Source organism: Antedon mediterranea, chromosome 5 (assembly GCF_964355755.1).
Source record: "Antedon mediterranea chromosome 5, ecAntMedi1.1, whole genome shotgun sequence".
Taxonomy (NCBI): Eukaryota; Metazoa; Echinodermata; class Crinoidea; order Comatulida; family Antedonidae; genus Antedon; species Antedon mediterranea.
In genome coordinates this window covers 26,273,193-26,293,930 of record NC_092674.1, presented here as the reverse complement: position 1 = coordinate 26,293,930, position 20,738 = coordinate 26,273,193, and the positions used below count along the sequence as shown (strand labels likewise).

General features: G+C 32.2%; 2 protein-coding genes across 5 annotated transcripts in view; both read left to right on the top strand.

Annotated features, from left to right (window-relative positions):
• LOC140050125 (uncharacterized) overlaps positions 1 to 13,011 on the top strand; it is an 85,364-nt gene extending 72,353 nt beyond the window's left edge. For all 3 annotated transcript variants that reach the window (XM_072095168.1, XM_072095169.1, XM_072095170.1), the window contains 5 exons: positions 4,950 to 5,429; positions 7,944 to 8,088; positions 8,468 to 8,565; positions 9,136 to 9,310; positions 10,175 to 13,011. In XM_072095168.1, coding sequence (XP_071951269.1) covers positions 4,950 to 5,429; positions 7,944 to 8,088; positions 8,468 to 8,565; positions 9,136 to 9,310; positions 10,175 to 10,444 — 1,168 coding nt within the window. In that variant the 3' untranslated portion in view covers positions 10,445 to 13,011. The remainder of the gene's footprint in view (positions 1 to 4,949; positions 5,430 to 7,943; positions 8,089 to 8,467; positions 8,566 to 9,135; positions 9,311 to 10,174) is intronic.
• An 809-nt stretch (positions 13,012 to 13,820) lies between these two features.
• On the top strand, positions 13,821 to 19,681 carry LOC140050162 (alpha-N-acetylgalactosaminide alpha-2,6-sialyltransferase 5-like). 2 transcript variants are annotated; one of them, XM_072095232.1, is made up of 6 exons: positions 13,821 to 13,913; positions 14,692 to 14,803; positions 16,452 to 16,709; positions 16,822 to 17,219; positions 17,512 to 17,619; positions 18,424 to 19,681. In XM_072095232.1, the coding sequence occupies exons 2-6, from the start codon at positions 14,720 to 14,722 to the stop codon at positions 18,731 to 18,733; spliced, it is 1,158 nt and encodes a 385-aa protein (XP_071951333.1). In that variant the 5' UTR covers positions 13,821 to 13,913; positions 14,692 to 14,719; the 3' UTR covers positions 18,734 to 19,681. The 2 variants fall into 2 exon arrangements, with proteins under 2 accessions (XP_071951333.1, XP_071951334.1); XM_072095233.1 differs by lacking the exon at positions 13,821 to 13,913 and adding an exon at positions 15,610 to 15,777.
• Positions 19,682 to 20,738: the final 1,057 nt, after the last annotated feature.

Here is a 20,738-nt window from a genome sequence, read left to right as displayed (position 1 = left end):
TATAAACTCAAATGCAATTACAGCTCCTAATATACATATATTTAAAAAAATGATAAATGACCAAAGATAAAATATACTTGAAACTCTATATTTTTTCATGAAATCTTTTTTTTTTGTTTTTTTGTTGTTGTTGTTGTTTTTGTACTGTAATTGATAACTTGTGTAATAGTATAAATAGTTTTGTAGTAAGTAACGGCCTTGTGAAAAACACCAATATGGTGATTCAAGTGTTGCATCCGTTTTTAAATAAAGTTGTTATTATTATTATGACTATTTTTAGAGAAAAAAAATTATTTTTCATACAGTAGTCTCTAATAGTAATACACCAAATAACCATAAGATATTCAAGGAATACTTCTCTAAACTGTCTGTATATGAATCACATATTTTTTGCATTGTTAGTATGCATGTTCATAAATTGGACATGAGGGAATCCTATAAAAAACAGATATTTTACAGTATTTCTAGTGTATTGGGAGAAGGAGATTCGGGAGGCACGACATAAGGCGGCAAATATGTATCACATTAACCCTCTGTTTAAAAATACCCAAGAATATTGCATTAAATTGTGCTTTATTATAAACATAATAAGGATGAAACATAATATGATAAACATTATCACATTATGTTATTCTCGTGACTTGTTCCAGACATGGTTCTTCCTTCCAAAGTACATCTAATGTGTGGTATGTGTTTTTATAGCCACAATTACACAGGACTTATGTGTATGACTTCCTTCTTATGTATTGTTTCAATACATTTGACACTGAAAATTATCGAACTTCTTCCTCGGTTTGGGCGAAAATTATGTTAGAAGTCATTTCATTTTCATGTCTTGGTGGTTATTGTGCAATACATGTTGCGACATTTTAAAACTATTCTCCTCGGCGCAGCCATATTCTATAAATTAATTGTAAACATTATTTATGCAGTTTTTGTCTATAAATTAGAAAACACTTCTTAATGAAATCTTTAATTACATCAACTTTTCAGTTTTATGTTAATTAGTCCACTGTGTAAAGAAATGATTGGTTTCATAGAAATTGTCAATAGTCTGCCTTGATTCTAAAGTAACGCTTCACCGCACACACTTAGTTGTCAAAAAACAATCATGCCTCCTATACAAATAAAATAACTTGTGTACCTAATGATTATTCATCAGCAATAATGATTATTCATTAGTATGACTCAGTGAACATATTGATGACTTATTCATCAATGAATCCATCCAGTTTTTCTTGTGTCGATCTCTTCACGCTTCATTAAACACTCAAACGACTGCTGATTATAATCGAGATTGCTCTGTCACACACAAAACACACATCTGTATGCTTTTATATGTTTAAATTCTCTCGATATTGGTAGTGTTTTTTTGTCATATCAATCTCTCATGTTTGCTATTCTTCTTTACCCCACTCAAGACCAATGACTCTATTCTTGCTGACTTGTACAAGGTAATATCATTTTATATATGTTTTATTCTTTGCATGAAATATTCTATGTAGTGTAGTACCGTTCATCATAGACACTTTGAATACGTCAATATCATTAACGGACAATTTGGTAACATACACAACAATATGTATGTTGTCACACCCATTATGAGTGTTTACTTTTGTAGAGTTTTGTAATTATCTTTCTGTACCTATGTCACTATATATAAGCCTACATTTTCTGTTTATAATTTTTTCCTTTATCATTTTTCTTTATCTATTTATTTATTGTGGGATTTGAAATGGATTATCAAGTCTACCACATGTATGTCGTGTCATTCCTCATGATGTAGTATGTGAACACTTTCACCTAGGTAGCATGATTTAAGTTTGCCGTACCACACAGGATACAATTGAATAATATAGAGTTTTCCGATCACTCGCGCACTTTACTTATGCTCTGTCTACACTATCAAACTAGTTTGACAAAAAAATGTGACGTGCCCATTTATGGAAATAATGATGTTATAACGCTACCAACCATATTTGAGCATATCACTACCGTATTTAGGCACATCACACTTTTTGATAATGATAGTGTAGACAGAGCTTTAGGTTGTAAGTCTAATATGAATTACTGTAGATCAACTTAACTCCTATCCATTCTATACTGTTGTACAGTAGTACAGTTTACTGTATATAATGGTAGGTAGTAGTTTGAACATAGCTATATAATTATATGTATATATCAGGTTTTAATTACATACTCTGCAATTTTTATTATTAACTATAGTAGTAGCTATTGGGATTAACTAGATTTAGATTTAAATTTCGATTAGTGATGGATTAAGCGCTTTGGTTTTAAAACTTCTTTAATACTAGAGATTCTTCTTGCTTTTAGTGGGGTCTGAGCTAGTAATAGAAGACTTTTTATTTTCTTCTTTAATTTCATTTATTTTTATTCTTTTTTATTCTTTTAGTCATACAGTATATTAAAATATATATTAATATAAAAATAAATTTACAGTTATTGCAGAACCAATATTGTGGGACCTTCGGAATCTGACACAATTTTCACTTTAATAGGGTTGTCCCTTAAATAGGGTTTGGCTGTTGTTAAGACAGATGTTTTATTGTATACATCCTTTAATAACTAACAACAACAATTCACTATCATGATCATCAACTTAATTAAATAATTATTAACATAAATAAATTATAATTTCAAATACAGTTAATATATATCCACAAAAAATTCATTATATTATAGTTAACCACATTTTATGCATTTACATGGTCACATAACAGTGTTAAAAAATATAATAAATACATTTTTAAGATTGTTGTGTAGTGTAGTAATTATATTTCAGGAAAGTTTTAACCAACTTCCTCGTCCGTTTTATCTTTAAAATTATTTGTATCAATAAATTTGGAAAAGTTTAGTAATAGTAGTACAGAGCTATACAATGTCAATATTGGTATCGCGCTTATCGTAGAATACTTTTCAATTCTTGGCATTTTCTAGATCTAGTCGTGACAATACATTCAAAGAATGTACTGTATCATTGAGTTGTAAAATATTGTATACGGTATTATAAAATTAAATACAATGTATTTGTGACTTACAATTATATTTTGTGTTGCGGTGTTATGTCCTGAGCAAAAACCAACAATGAGAAAGTTTCTATGAAAAAAACTAAATTTCTTGAATTACTACTATGATATCTTTGATTTCATTATAATACTAATTGCTTATAATATCTGTAATTATATATTATTAGGCAACCTGGTTAATATCTGATCAGAAAGTTTGATATGGTTGTATCTACAGGGCTAATTGTGCTCTGTCTAAACTATCAAACTTTATGTGATGTGCCCATATATGGACATGATGATGTCATATCACTACCATATTTGGGTATATCATGATCATATTTGGGTATATCATTACCACATTTAGGTATATCACTACCATAATTTGGGTACATCCCACATTTTTTGTCAAACTCGTTTGATATTGTAGACAGAGCTTAATGTTCAGAGTAGATCAGTTTTCATACTTAATAATTATTATTCTTTTCGCATATTTGTTAAATGTTGTTGTTTATCAATTGAGAATAAATATGTCATTTAGGGTGGACTTAATCCTAGTTAGAATGGTAATCCACCACCATGACGATCTTTTTAACCCTTGACTCCAGATCTCAGAATTATTATTATTCATAGTATATATTTAGTATAATATCACTAAGGATATCGGAATCCTCCTAGCTTACAGAATCACCCTAGCATAGTTACCACAATCCTTCAGGACGTAAGGATTTCAAGAACAAGGTGTATTGTTTAATGAAATCGCCTGATTAGAATCTTGACTAGTGTTTTCCTTTTTCCTGTATGTCCTGTTATTAAAGACGCAGTTGTGGTCTTTGATGTCATACAGGCCTTAGCTGCCGAATACAGTCAGTTAGTTATTTTGGTGGTTACAGTAGACTTCGTTTCTAGCAGTTTCTGGTAGAGGTTGTGTTGGTATTATAATAGCAGTGTCATCTATAATCTAGCTAGAAGAAACATCAGATCTTGGTTTGAAATTAATATTTCAAATCATTTTTATTGTGCAAGTATGATAATGATTTGTCCAGGTTGTTCTCATTACTATACACCTAAGCGGTGTCTCACAAGGTATTTAGTTTTCTTACTTACGTTAACTATGTGTCTTGTTGAAGATTTTTTAAGTACAATGATAATAGGTTAGGGTTTTTGTGGTGGTATAGGTTGGTTCTTAATATTCATTCATAGGGCATTTTGGTTTTAGCATATTTTTTCCTCCAAGGTCTTAGTTCCAATAAAGATTAGTGGTTTTTTGTTGATGTATAGTAGAATCTATAAAGTGTCCCCTTAATTAGGGGACAACCCAATTGGCTATAGTTTAAAAAAATGTATTGCCCTTGTTGGTTTCATAGGAAAGTGTCCCTTTAACAGGGATGTCCCCCTGGATAGGGGTTGACTGTAGTGTTAAAAGATATTTGCTCCTTTACGGGAAAGTGAATTATTGGTGACTAACTTGTTCAATATGATGTATTGACTGTGTCATATTATATGCATATTATATCATATTGATTTTGTACGCCTATATCATTCCCACTGCCTTCTCCACCCCTATCATATATCACTGTCTTGATCATCATGTACTGATTGCCATTTGACATACTAAACCCTTCTGTACATTTTAATATTTTGTCTACCTCCAATTAAAAACCACTTAAGTTAAGTTACACTGTAGTATTAAACTAAGCCAGATAAATTTGAGGTCTTTTATTAGAGGTATTTATTGTTAATTTTTACCACTGAACATTAACTATATGTATACTGTACATCGACACTGACAGTGAAAATATTGATTTTCTTTTATTATTTATTGATTTAAACATAATCTTGTGGATGTTTGTCGTATACATATTCCTTCATGGTATTACATTGAAATTGAATTTAAATTCCTTAAAAAATTGTATTTTTCAGATCAAATTCAGAGGTTGTTGGCAATAGTCACAGATTCCATCGACCATCTCACGATGGCGGCGATTTCAAAACATCTCCATCGATCACCCCATCATTGTCCCCTGCGTCTGACGTAAGCATTTCCCCGTCAATAACAACAGAATTTACAAACGGATTTTCTCTGCCAACTAACGGTCACAGTACCCACGAACAAGAGGAATCAAATATAAACTGTATTAACAGGAAGCTGTCAAAAACAAGTTTAACGGAGCATCCTCAATTGTCGTCACTTGAAAGGTGGAAAGAACGACGCATACATGAAACGGACAAGCGTTCGGAAGAACTTAAAAACATTATTCTTCGTTCTTGCGAGGATTCTGAATTGATACGTTTGTTATCGACAGAGGTCAGTGCGGAAGCGTACATTATGGAAATATTTCCGGATATGTCAAATGGTTGCGTTGAAAATCATGTGAAAGATGGTCCATCATCACCTGACAGGTTAGTTGTTTTTTTTTTCACAATGCTTAATGCAGGCCAATAGTACAATTAGGCTTTCAATTGGTTAGATGCCTTCCCCACTTCACCCGGCCATTGTCACCTGACAGGTTAGTTGATTTTTTTTCACAATGCCTAATGCAGGCCTATAGTACAATTAGGCTTTCAATTGGTTAGATTATAGTACAATCAAGCTTTCTATATGTTAGATATAATTCTTATCCCCCCCCCCCCCCTTCTCCAATCCCAATCCACCATTGATTTGTTGGCCCTATAATACATTCTGTTTACTGTATTATACAGAATTGTATCCTGGTAGCCCCTGGTTGCCACTTGACCCAGGAGTAAAATTGATTAAAGTTTAGTAGCTTTACCAGGAAGAAATACCAGCTTACTAAATTTGTGTATGTTTTAATGATTTATGTTTTTAAAATAACATTGTAGGTTTTTCTTGACTTTTTTCCCTTAAATTATTAAAAATCACAAATATTAAATCAAATCTACTACACTTATTTTTTATGATATTACAAGGTAATTAATTTAGATTCAATAGAGGCTCACCAATCATTGTATAGGAAAGTTACGGTAATTGGCCTATTTTCAACTAACCCTAGACTGAAAGTATAATTCATGTAGAATTATTTATTGGGTTTGAAAATGAGCAAGACATGAGACATACTATAATTTACAAGGCGTGCATTAATATAAGGAAGTTAGAAAAAGTAGTGGAGCTGTAACTTGAGCCCCTTTCTCACAGAGTTGTGTGCCAGGAACATTGCGGGAATATACCATTACCATGCCGGTATGGTTTTCTGTGAGAACGGGTCGTCTTGGCATCATGCCGGCACCATGCCGGCATCGACATGACCTGCTTTAGACCTAGTAATATTCTAGGGATATTCCCCGCAATGCCAGACGGGCATTCTGTGAGAACGTATTGCCGTTATATTCCGGGGTTCCCCGTCGAGGCTTTGACACCTTGCGCAGTCAAGTGTATCACTTTGGCGCCTATTCAATTCAATTAACAATAATAATGTCGAACTGAAGGGATAATGAGATAAGAGAGCTGCTTAAAATAAGGGGACAAGAAGAAATTTGTAGCATAATCTATATAGGCCGCTAGGCTAGGCCATTAGCTCTTTGTTTGTTGGTGCCTGACCTTTCGTCGCCTTGTAAATTGTAGGCCTACAGCCTTCTAATTAAGGTGTTTTACAGATTGCCGATGACGGCAAATTAATTGCTATACCTGTATAATATATGCACAATATACTGTACATAGCATGTATTGCATAAATATGCTATAAAGGAAGATAATAATCTGTAACTTAACATTCGCCGCCATATCATCGCTAGACAAAAACAATAACAATAAAGGGCGCCCTCAATAATTATTTTGTCAGAGACTTTTTATTGGCCGAATATGCCCGACTCCTTTCTCACAGAAAGCCGGTATATACCGGTTATATTTCCGGCACGATAGTCCGATGAGAATGGGTATATGCCGGTAACGATACCGGCACGACGCCAGCACTGTACCGGTATATTGCAGGCACATCTGTGAGAAAGGGGCTTTGGTGGTTAACATGATTGCCTTGCAATCCTAAGGTCCTAGGTTCAATCCTGACATAAATAGTATTACCAGGGGAGTAACTCGCAACTGTTTCTACTCCACTTAATTGCAGTGGTGCTTAGTCTGATATAGCCTATATCCACTTCTAATTTGTGAGTCACCTGCGGTTGGATGTGTATAAAATTTGCAACAATTATATACATCAAATGAAAATACTAATAATTAAATTTAATGATTTTTTATGAAACTATTAAAACATAAACATTTCCAACATTTTTTCTAATGAATACTGTAACAATGCATAGGACAGCTTGCAATGAAGCAAGCTAGGGCAACCCCAGATAGAAACCCAAATATGCAGCAGACCAATAAAATGAATAACAAAATAAGTAGTTAAGAATTATAGGTCTATAGAGCAAAATATGTAGAAATGATTGACTTTTAAAAATGTGACATAAATATTTATATTACTATGCCAGCATTTTTGTAGTAATTTGATAAGCCAAGTGAGGTTTAACAATATCAGGATTATATGACTCATAGCAAGGGAACGTTGTGTATGTATTGTAAATCTATAGTTGTTCAACTACTGTGTAGTTAGTAGGCTGTGTACAATAGTGTTTGTCCCTTGCCATTGTGTTGTACAGTATTTAGTACCAATGTGTGTGTGTGGTACAGCTAATCATGCCTCACCAGTAAGTAGGCCTATTCATGGCATGTGGAATTGGGCTACCTACAGCTTTGTGAAACATGGGCAAGTTCGGGCTAGCCTCTAATGAAAGCTTGATTTAAAAACAAATTTATTTGTGAATTAATTTTGACAATTTTTTTTTGCTTTTGAAGTACTGTATTGCAACAGGTATTAGAGTATTCAATTTGTAAACTATAGATAATTTGCAGCGTGTTTGTGTTTAGTGTAGCTAATTGTTTTTCATTTGTTTCTTTAGGATACCAACATCTCCGATTCCTGCTCTGTCACCAACATCACAGTACTACATTTCCACCTCCAAGGCACTCCTAATGAAGAAGGCATCGCAAGAGATTGAAGGAAGCTCAGAAGAGTTAGACACACAGGAATTAAACAAGAAAAAGGTAACCAATGCCAATCTGGTTTACCTTTTACCCTATTCAGACATGCATCATATTGTCACATGACACTTAATTGTAAAAATTCGTAATGTACAACAATAACTCCCACTGGCTGATTAATATCGCAAATCCTCCAATTATTGCAAAAATACCTTTTTTACATAAATATAAAAAAAAAATGTGGGTGGATGGGTTTTATTATATTTATATAAGGACTGAAGAATATAATATAGTAACCTTATGAATCGCTGCATCAATACCATTATTCATTTTTAGGTTCCTATTTAGCATCAGGGCCTTTTTTAATCCCCTTATTAGTGTATGGTACAGTATATGTGTCAGTTTTGTATCTTTTAGCATTTAAAATCAATTTTATTTTTAGGCGGAGTTAATAAACAGTATAAGCAAAAAGTTAGAAGGACTGAAATTAGAATTACAAGAGCTTGAAGAAGATAAAAAGAAAAATGAAGAGCTTGGAAAGTAAGTAATACAAGAGTATTAATAATAATATAAATAATATAATATAATATAAAGGGTGGCTATTAATCTCTGTCTACACTATCAAACTTGATGTGACAAAAAATATGATGTGCCCATATATGGACATGGTGAAATCTTATCACTACGATATTTGGGCACATCACACCTTTTTTGTCAAACTAGTTTGATAGTGCGGACAGAGCTTTAAGAAATAAACAACACTATAATGAAGGCTATGATTATTGGACGCACTATCCAGAGGTTGTGGGTTCGAGCTCCAATTAAGTCACTGCAGTGCTGAATCCTTTATCCTTCTTGTTCCTCCTTACATAGATGTAAACAATTGGTACCTGTTTTTAAGCTCTGGGGCTGTCGGTAATTCAGACTCGTTTGTGAGGAAGGAGTGGCGTACCACCCACAAACATGCACAATACTGCAGAATCTGAAAATAGAGACGGGCAACTCTGCCATTAATAAGTTTTGGTTTTGATTTTACCAGTGTGAATATAAGTTAAAATTGGATTTTATATTGTAGCAGATGTATTAACAAATATTTTCTTTTCTCAACAGTGAAGTAACAGAAGTTGTAAAGAAAGTGTGTGAACGAAGGGAAATACGAAAATACAATCAGTACATAGAGGAACAGAGTAAAATAATTGACTTGTTGTTATCACTGTCAGGACGAGTAGCAAGGGCTGAGAACGCCCTTAGTACGGCCGAAGCGGAAGACGATGAGGAACAGAAAGTTAGTTTTATAATTTTCTGTACATACATTCAACATAAAAGTATCCTATCGTAAAAAATGTGGCCTGGCCTATTGATACAAATAACATTTTTATATGCCAGATTCCTTAGTATTGTGCCATTATAGCCCTCTTTCTCTACACTGTAAAATGTAGCTACTTCAGGGACAGATATAGTGGGAAGTGCTCCCCCTAAAGTTGTGAGCGTTCCCTTTTTGACAGCTGTTGAAAGTAGAATCACTTTTAAAGTGTTACTTCATGTCTACAATTGTATAAATAATAATGCGCCTTGTTATCTGAGCAATCTCTTACGGGTGTATAGATGTGCTAAGAGAGGCCTGAGGTCCGAGATAGATCACACTAGATTGGATCACTGTCTCGAAAAGCGGACCTCTGGAAATAATACTTTCTCTAAATTTGGACCGGTGATGTGGAACGAACTCCCGTCTGTGATCCGGGAACAAACCACGGTTTTAAAATTTAAAAAAGCCCTATAAACACATCTATTTCCTAAGAAGTAACTCATTGTTGGGTGTGCTGATGTAAAGCGCTTTGATCATTTTATACTAATTTGGAAAAGCGCTATATAAATAAAATAATAAATAATAATAATAATTTGAAATTACGATATCTAATTTTGACAGACTGTTAATATTACATGTTAGTGCTCCCCCGTTTCCAACATAGCTGGTGTAGCCGTCTCATTTCAGTTACAGCGACAGCCCTGCTGACCATTTTTCATTTTATCCTGTTCTGGTGTGGATTTTATGTTGAATGAATGAATGTTGATTAAATAGACAGAGACAAAATAAATGTTTGTGATTTAGTGACAATAACTAATTAACATTTTGTTTTTATTATTCCAGACTAGTCTACAGCAACTGTTAACAAAACTGAGACAGCAATATGAAGATGCAAAAACACTAAAAAATTCTGTTGATAAAAAGAGTAAAACTGTGTCAACGTTTCTCAAAACGAACTTAAACACGGAACAGTACCAAGATTATGAGTATTTTATTAAAACGAAGTCCAACTTAACGTGGATGTCCCGAGAATTTAACGATAAGATTAAACTAGGCGAAGAACAATTACAAGCGTTACGTGGAAGTATGCTATCAAGTGATAAAGCGTTATAATGAATATTTGTTGCGGAGCGGCGGAGGGTGCAACTGTGGTTTTTCAGAATTACAATCACACATGCTGGAGTTATAGAATTTCTGAAGACTAGTCTTTTAAATAATTCCAAATTTTGTTAGCAGATGGAAAAACAGTTGGTTTTGATCAAAAGAAACTTTCACAATACTTTACCATGAGAATAAATGGGTACCCAAATAAAAACACACAAAGGTAGTGGAATTAACAGCTAGGATTGTTGAACCTCATCTCTGTGTTCTTCAAGTTAATCCTTCAAAGGCTTTTTTCAAACATCGATGCAATGACATTTTGCCAGATTGATAAACTATAGAGGGCGTCCTGGTCTTTCAAGCAAAAACTGCAAATGGGATGTGTCTTATAATATCTATATTTTTTCCTATCAAAGGAACTTTACAAGCATAGTTTTGCACAGTCGTTTGCAGAAAGTTTTAAAAAAATAATATCCAAACATTTTGGTGTGAAACTTGTAACATAAGAAATAAAGAAATTTTTTAACTCTGTTTTTGTACAATGTGTATAGATAAGATATTGACTGTAAATAATTATTTAGGAGATAAATAAATAAACGATATATTAAATATAAAGTAATGATAGATACGAGACGCCAAGTGTAAAATCTATTCGAAAAATAGGGTGGGAGACGCCCATCTGGTTTTTAAATCATATTGTTTTTATGTAAGTTTAAAACAAAATAGTTCTGTGTGGATACAACAATTTTGTTCATGTGTGTATACATGTGTGTTCATCTATGTATGCATGTGTCAAGGGTTTTGTTTGGAAGAGGATCTAGCAGAAACATTCAATATGAATGAACAACGAACGTTCTTTCTGACAGCTCACTCACAATTTTGCTAAAAACTATATGATGGGAATGTTATAACTCAGCATACAGAAAGAGACAAAATGAGACAAAATATAACCTATTACAATAGTCAAAATTATCTGTATTTTAAAACCATTTATTACAGTATTAATATTTTGTTATTTATGTACATATTGCGTGTGTGTCCATTTGGGTTGTGTATTTTTGTATTTTTCTTGTGAAAGATCAAATTCCAATATATTCATTCAAATTGTTGACAAAATATTTGGCCAAGTTCAGATTTTTAATCCCTCTTCTGCACTCATGATAAAAATGGGCTTTTTAAATGTGTTGTCAAAATATGTATATTTATTATTTTGTTTTGGATATTTTAACCATTTTGTTGAATTTTGTTTTTCTTCAAAATATTTATTATATGTGTTCCTATATGTTTTTGTTCATGTATGTTCATTTATATCTTGTCTTTCTCATAAAAATTTGTTATGCATCACTGTACCATTCCATGGTTTATGTATGTTGTTAAGAGACCTTGGTGTTTATATATACATATTGTATTTCTATTTTAGCGAACTTTAATGCTGAGCATTGAGTGAATTTTTTTCTATTAATACTATACGACTGAAACTTGTATTTATAAATTATTCTTTTTGTTCAAGCTGTAGCCTTTTTTTGAAGATGAATATTGTAAAGTTTATTTTAACCTGCGATACTTTTTGATCAAAGTATAACATGTAGCTATAACATTACCAACATCTTGATCTATTTCACATACATATGTGGAAGTTGATTGAATTTTTAAAAAGGCTTTTTTAAACTGAATCCTAAGAAAAGAAAAAAAGCTGAGAATTTGTAATAAAAAACAATAAGTTATAATTAATTTATGCTCATTCAATATCTATATTCTATTTGTAGTTGTTGTTAAGATCAATTTTCTTAATCAAATTAAACATTTGCATAATAACATTTAAAAGCATATTGTCACAAAATGTCTACCTGGGAAATTATGTAAATTGCTCATTAGCATAATGCTTCCTAGATGCACTTTGTTCTAGACAGAAAGTTTTAAGTTTCTAAAATCCATACATAGACTAATATTAAGGTATTTATAGTAAAAATATGTAATGCAACTTTCACAAGCTCTGAGAAATTTATAGCGATAAATGTTCACCTGGGAAATATGTAAATTGCTTATTAGCATATTTATTACAATGCTTCCTAGATGCACTTTGATTATCAGCAGGGAAAGTGTCATTTCATTGGTGCTGTATTCGATTATGATTTCTTAATACTAGTACATCTGTATGCAAATTAGCAAATCACAATATCCAATCACTGTTAATAATTTTGTGCTCTTTTAAATGTGCATTTTTTTTACATTGTGAAACTGAGTTTGTATTAGTGAATCATCATGAATATATATTTAAATTTTTAATTTTGTTTGATATTAACTTTTAGTTCTAGGCGATAATTTTAAACAAATTTAATTTAGTAATTATGAGTTCAAAGCCAAATTAATACAATATTGAAATGGGATATTTAAATCATAGTATAAAATCACAAGGTTTTTTTTTAAGCTAATAATATTTTGCAAACTCAACACGTTTACATTCAGCTTCTGGTCATCATCATATTGTGCGTTTTTCATAACGTTTTTAGAATTTTCTAGAGCGTGTATTTACTGTATTATTATTCCAATTAACAGCTTGTACAGATTTAATAAAACCCAGTTACAACATAAGTCTAGTCACTGTCTTATTTTATAGTGTTATATATGGTGGTGAGTGTACCATGTTTTTAAAATTAGCCATTTTGCAGATGAAATGCAAATCCCCAAATCCCCAAATCCCCTTCTTTTGGCCTGTCCCTAGTACCAAAGCAACCTAACAACAAATTGCCACAAAGGTTTTTTGTATTGAAAATTATATGGTAGTGAAATAAATCAAATCAAATTCGCACATGAGAAAATTACACAAGGAGACAAACTTGATTTGAACAAGGTAATCTAGGATACTGAGCTGGCTTCAACAAATACCAACAGTACTGTACTATGTACATATTCTCTGTGGCGTGCATTGTCTGTTAATGTGTGTGGAACTGATCATGTCGCAGCCACAGATAAACCTTTTAATCTCCTGGGTCATCCTGTTGTTAAATTTCCTTGATTTGATTTGACTATTCTAAACTCTCAAACTAATTCCTAAAAATTACCAGTTAAAAATTGAAATTATTTCATTCATTGAGATCATGGAGGTTTTAAATGTTTATGTCTGCCATTTCTTGATTGTTTCCATGTATTCTTAAACAAATTATTGTAGCTCGGTTTATTATTTTTTTATAAATTTATAAATATAGTAGATGTAGTGTATTTAAGCTTGTTTAAACCTTATACAGTAATCTAATTTAAATATTTATATTACGGTAAATATATATCCAGATCATCACTTGTCGTCTGCTTGCCAGATTTATTGAGGGCGTTATCAATTTAATCGAATCCACCACATGATTTATGATTTATACGTTTGTCATGCTGCTGCTGATGATGAGATGATTTTATAGTTATCATTTAATATTTCGCATATCGTTGACAAGTAATATAAAGATGTTCATCGCAGTCGTCAGATTTTGAGGTATTTACAAAAATGAGAAGAACCTTACCTATGCTATGGCCTAGGCACCTTTAGAATCTAGTAAGCCTAGGGCCAGGCTAGTTTTAGGACCTACCAGGCTAGGCCTAGGCTAGCCTACGCCCACAACAAGGCTAGGCTAGGCCTGTCTCTGCCTGTAGTTCGCAAACAGAAGTGTTACTGTAGGCCTAGCCTAGCTTACGCTAGGACTATAAAAACCACCCGCCGTGAACGCCCGGAGTGCGCCCGGCCGCAGCATCTAAACGCCCGGGTACAGTTAATGACTTTTTGTGTGTATATAGGCCCTATAATATACATCAAAAAGATATTTTTAAGAAAGTAGGCCTAGGCTAGGCTAGGTTGAAGATGTCCATACAATTACAACATGGCATCTTATTCTAGCTAGCCTAGATAGATGTCAATAGGCTTACTTTGATTAAAATTGTATGGCTTTTTCGGTTGTATAATTTTAACTTGCTTCACTCAGGCCTCAGCAGTCGATTATTACTTGAAATCGGTCATAATCCATGCCCGCCCGATAAGTCCTGGTATTGCCCGGCAGAGAGAGTTTTATGGGTAAAAACTGATAACAAGTACATGTAATATTATTAATGTGTTCTAGGGTAAATTTAACTTATTATATTTTTCTTTCCATAATTTTTTATTCTAAACGTGAATTCTCAGTTTCTTCGCCAAAAATTGTTGATTGTGTTTTAGTGGCAGAATTAAATATAATAATCTGAGCAAACACTGTTTTAATAAAAAAAAAATTAAATTTCAGTTTTTTGAAATGAAGACGGATATGTACAATGGGATCAACGACACATAATTCCACAAAAGATTGTGAATGTTACAAGACCACAGGAAATAGCTTACCAAAACCAAAGATTTTTGTAAGTGTAGTGTTTTATCTAAACTTGGACGATTCATGTTGTAATGCACTTGTCAATTGTATGACCCGCTATACGACCCTCGGGAGAGGTGCGTCATACTTTATGAATACCATGACACACCCCTGTGTCAAAAAAGTGACTTACCTTTAGGTGACCATGATGCACTCATTTTGAAGAACAATGACACATTGTGACCAGGTTGTTGGTGATATGGTGGGTGATAAAGTAATAGAATAATAATAATAATAATGCAGATTTCTAGAGTTCACTTCGCCACCAAAGGTGCTCAAGGTGCTTATAGTGACAGACATTGACACACCATTGTTCATTGATGTGACGTACCCGTCAATAATTATTTGTAATTGACGCATCAATGATGCACCTCTCCCAGGAGTTGTGTAATGGGTCATACAATTGACAAAGTGCATAATGCTAGGAACAGCTTTGCTATATAAATTTGTTAATCTTTTTTTTGTTTAAGGTACATTTAGTTCTTTTTGGAAAGAACTGAGTGAAAATAAAGTTTATGACTTGGCATTTGTTCCAATCAAGGCCTGTTTTTGGGGGGATTTTTTTTGCACAAATCTTTTTTTGTTTTATTTCTATGGTGTAATTGTTTTTAATCTTGATTACCAAATAAAGAAATTCTAATCAGATTGGATTTCTTTTTATATTAGTCCACTGTACTGTACAGATCTTTTTGCTGTTTTTAAGTTAAAGCCTTGTGTCTTTTGATTTTTGTGACATCCTTTGTCCATGCTAAAAGTACTGTAGGTAATCCTTTGATCTTTTTGTATTGTTTTTAGTTGACAATGATAACAATCCCCCTTTTTGGACATTTAATTTCATTCCAATTCATGGTTACTCTGTACCAGCTTTGATTTAACCTGTACTAGTGAGGAATTTAATGCAGTTAGAAATTGACGTTGAAACTTCCAGAAATGGCCCAATGTTGTACATTTATTAAAAAAAAGGTGAGAACTAGATTTGTGTTACTGAAAACTGTAGAGAATAAATAGTTACCTATTTTAAAAAAGGTAAAAGGTAAAGGTATTATCTACGGACTCATCTGTCTGTCTGTCCGCCACGCCTACCCAAATCAGCACACCGGGATATGATCTTTTTTTTAATAGTGCATTAAATGTAATGTCCCTTGAAACACAAAAAATGAAGGTCAAAATATTCTAAATTTAAATTGGCCACATCAAAGTAATAATTAAAGTTATTCATTTTAATGCGAAAATTCGAGCCAAAAACGTAATTAACAGGTAAATTCATTTGATTACATTTCGTCTGGAAAATCGTCGTAAGCGAAAGTAAACATATATTTCAAACCACAAGTGTTTTTACACAGATCGCGAAGAAGTTTTATGATAATGCATACAGAGTAGCCAAACAAGCGAGTTGCATTATGAGATATGTTTTGATCGAAAACTGGAAGTCAAAGTTATTTTTTAAACAAAGAAACGTCTGTATTTCAGTTAAATGAGTTTTTTTTTCGACTATTATGATACTTCAAAATGACCCACTTTTTTTCGAAATATTTTTTATTTTTTTTGGAATTAGTCAAAGGGACAATACATCTTTAACAATGTACACTAATACTAATTGAAAGTCATACTTATTAAATTGTTCTTTTATTTTACAGATGAAAGTAATCTTCCTTGTAGTTATATCATGTTATGCTATTACCATTGCAATATATAGTGCGTCAAACTCTACCAGTTCATACGTCCCTCCAGTTCAACAAGAACCTACTATTGCATTGAGTAACAACATTATTAGAAGTAACTTGAAACATATTTCACCATTACAACCTAGTAATGACAGCGCAATATTTAAACTTCCTTCAAAAAAATACAAACCAGAGATTGTTCAACATTACAAATCTATGGAGAGCAATGAGGTAAGTTTTGATTTATTTAGAATTTGGGACAGTTTGGTCACGAAGAATACTGTAGTCTGGTAGTTTTCCGTTTTGGAAGAGGTGTTGCCTATAATGTATTTTTTTTTTTCAGAAACTTAAAAAGAAATGTTCATCTTGTGCTATTGTTTCATCCTCTGGTCAAATGTTGAACACAGGAGCTGGTGAAATAATTGACAATGCCTCCTGCGTTATTCGAATGAATCATTCTCCTGTCAAACAGTACCAAAATGATGTTGGTTCCAGGACGACAGTTCGTGTTGTATGTCACATGTCAACAACAAACGTGATGGCAAACATAGATATTTTAGAGGGAGTAGGAACTCCTGAGACGATTATATTATTTGGACTAAATGCTAAGAATCATAAGTGGGCTAAGCTAAAAGCTGAAATTCTTAAGGAACAGTTTCCAAATATTGATTTCTATAGTCTTGATAAAAATGGTGAACTCATGGCAGATGTGATATTTGAATTGGAAACTGGTAAAAATAGGTAAGTTGAAATTTTTCCTTTAATATTTTTAATGTAATATCTAGATTAATGAAATTGTAACGCTACAAGATCAATGAAATATTGTGTACAGATTAAACAGGAAAGAGTAAAAAAAATGATCAAACCACGGCTTAAACCCACACTCTTCAGTATTATATGCAAGCACTTCACCATTAGCCCACTTTAGTTTCAGTGTTTTTCTAACGTAATATAGATTCTTATGTTGTGTTATTTTACCTCAAATGTATTTTAAAATAACATTAATACAAATTTGTTGGGTTTTTCCCTTCAGAATGGAAAGCAATACTTGGTTATCAACTGGATGGTACACAATACTCACAGCTTTGGATATGTGTGAGAAAATTGATATCTATGGTTTTGTGTATGAAAATTATTGCAGGTACATTGTTACATATGAAACCTACAGAACTACTATATTATTATAAACTATTTATTAGCATGATAGTGCATATAACATAAACAGGTTAATATACTTATTGTATCTGTAGACGTAGTTGTGATATTATGACACAGTACCATGATATTAGACCACATAGTGTATATTAATTAGTGTATTTTATTTACATAGGTCCGAATGATTCAAATTCATAAGATATGAAATTTACTGCAATGTGAAGGAAAATGTTTAGAAATTACTTTATAATTCTAGTTAAAATACTGTAGATTAGATACTATAGTAAAAAATACTTAAGGTACAGTATAGGCCTTTTCAATGAGTAGGGAATTACTTAGGTAGCCCTGCCTATTCAATTATTGTAGGTATAGTAGGCCTATAATTCACATAGGCATTTATTGTAGGTATAGTAGGCCTATAATTCACATAGGCATTTATTGTAGATACAGTAGGCCTATAATTCACAGGCATTTATTGTAGATAGAGTAGGCCTATAATTCAGATAGGCATTTATTGTAGGTATAGTAGGCCTATTTAGAAAGAGAGATTTATTGTAGGTAGGCCTACAGTAGGCCTATTGAATAAGATAAAAAAACTACAATAGGCCTATTGAATAAAAGTACTGCAGATACAGTAGGCATATTATTATTAAATATTATAAGAAAATTACTGCATGGTACAGTAATACGATAGGGAAATTACTGTAGGTACAGTGTATTTTATAATATAGGAAAAATGCTGCAGTATTACAATAAATTATATCTACTGTACATTTAAATTGCTTTGTAGAGAACATCCACATGAGAATACCAAATATCACTATTCGCAAAGTTTTGATAGCCCAGGAGAATGCGACTACTATCACAGCCACGAAAATGCCACGTTGTTTGGCGGACATCGATTCCTCACGGAAAAGGCTGTGTTCAATCGATGGGCGTATTTATATAACATTACATTCCATTACCCTTTGTGGAATATAAATAGAACGTCAGAGCCACCGGTCGTTAATACGCCATGGATTAAAAGAGTCGAAAAGACGAGTTGGTCAGTTGATATATTTCAGAAAATAGCGAAGTGGGCATTTGGAACAATGTATTAACAAAGAAAAAAAAATGAATGGGTAACAAAGCTTTAAATAAATTATATTTTAACATTAAGGGGCAGTTATGTAAATTATTTTTATATTTCATTTATTGGTATTTCAATTAAAACAAACAAAATATTATATTTTTTCAAAGAAATGGCAAACAGTCCTAAGCAACATACTGTAATTCCAATTTCTGACTTCAGTACCACTCAAAATCGTGGTTTAATGATTAACTTTTTTAGATATTTATTAGCACTACATTTTATGAATTTGTATTTAAAATTCTGTATTTTCCCATTTAAATTTTATATTTATAGATTATATTTATTGACAGTTTAGTTTGTAGAAAAAATATAATATTCACTATTTTTATATAAAAAAAAATATGAAACCTATCTTTGGTAGTTATGTATGCATTGTGCTTGCAATTACAAACTTCCTATGTGTGGTAACATTTTATCTGGGTATTGATTTAATTTTTTTATAAATTATGGCTGCAAAAACAGTGTTTAAACAGTAAAGTAAGTGTCTGAGTAAAGCATTTGTAGATAGAACAGACTTGGAAATGCAATGCTGATGCACCTTTGACCTCAAACTTTATGTGACATAAAAATTTGATGTGCCCATATATGGACATGATGATGTCATACCACTACCATATTTGTGTATATCACTACCACATTTGGGCACACCACACTAGTTTGATAGTGTAGACAGAGCTTAAGATTATGAATAACAATATTAATTTGTGTTTATGACTGAAGGTAAATAAGTGCTAAGAATATTTCAGGAAATGAATAAGATTTCTTTTTAATAATAGTTCTTGCCAACAAACTTTGAATTGGCCAGTTTCCAGTCCATCCTCGATACTGCATTTATGCTGTTTTTATATCCTGATGTTAAAGCCAATTACTATACCTATACATTACAGTAGAGTTAGGAGTGCGTGTGTGTTGAAGGTGGAGGGGGGGTGGTGGAAGGGAGGTATGGTGGTGGTGTCTAGGGTTCTGCATAAATATTTATAACTTGTCTCATCAAATGTGGAAAATCTCTTACTCCCTTGTGACACTGTAACTAACTGTTTAAAATTGTTGATCCCGTAAAAAAAATAAGGCGAATTGATTGAATTTTAAATATAGGTGCTAAACTTAAATATTCAGTTTCTTGGAGTTAAGAGGTTATATTGTTATATTTGTTTGTACTATTCAATGGTAAAGCTAAATCCCTAATCGAAATCCTGTCTGAGCTAAATTTATTCACACGACTTTGTTAATGCCAATTGTTAACGCAATTCCAGCAGTACATAATCCTACCTTTATACTGTACTAATTTTCCCCCAACCCTCTGTACATATATCAAATTCTTCCAAATATTCGCAGGTTAATGAAGAAATTTATATATTTATTAATTAATATACGATAATCTGAAACCAGTGTACTCTCACAATTATATTTGTTTTGTTGAGGCTGTTAATTAAAAAGTGTGATGTGTTAGTTTTTATTATTATTTAAGTTTCAATATAATATATATTTTATACTACTGTATCTGTACAAACTTAAAATAGGGTAAAATGTCACCATGCTATTTATTTTATAATACAACTGTATTTAAACTTTTGAATATTTTATATAGGTTTATTTTTTATGTCTCTTTAATTTTACAGTATTTTAGCTTGCAAGGTATTCATTGTTTTTATGTAAACACTGCTTTAATTTCATCATAAAATTGAGTCATGTTTTTTTACATCCTGGTTTGCTTCTGTCGCTGAAATTTATTTTATTCTTAATCACTGAACGGTGTAAATCACAAGTTATCTGCTTGTGATTAGGAATGATCAGTCTTTTGTCTAAAGAAAAAAAACTAATCTCTGCTGTTGTTCTCAAACAAATGAAAATATAACAACAACATTTTTTTTATAAGTAATCATGACCTCAATAAACCTAATATTTTTATAAATTTTCTCTTGTCTGTCTCGTAAATTTTTCACTCTGAACTCTACACGAGAACTAGTTTTTTT

Coding starts and splice junctions, on each gene's coding strand:
- LOC140050162 (XM_072095232.1), top strand. CDS start 14,720: ATGGGATCAACGACACATAATTCCACAAAAGATTGTGAATGTTACAAG. Junction 16,710..16,821: donor AATCTATGGAGAGCAATGAG/GTAAGTTTTGAT, acceptor TTTTTTTTTCAG/AAACTTAAAAAGAAATGTTC. Junction 17,620..18,423: donor GTGTATGAAAATTATTGCAG/GTACATTGTTAC, acceptor ATTGCTTTGTAG/AGAACATCCACATGAGAATA.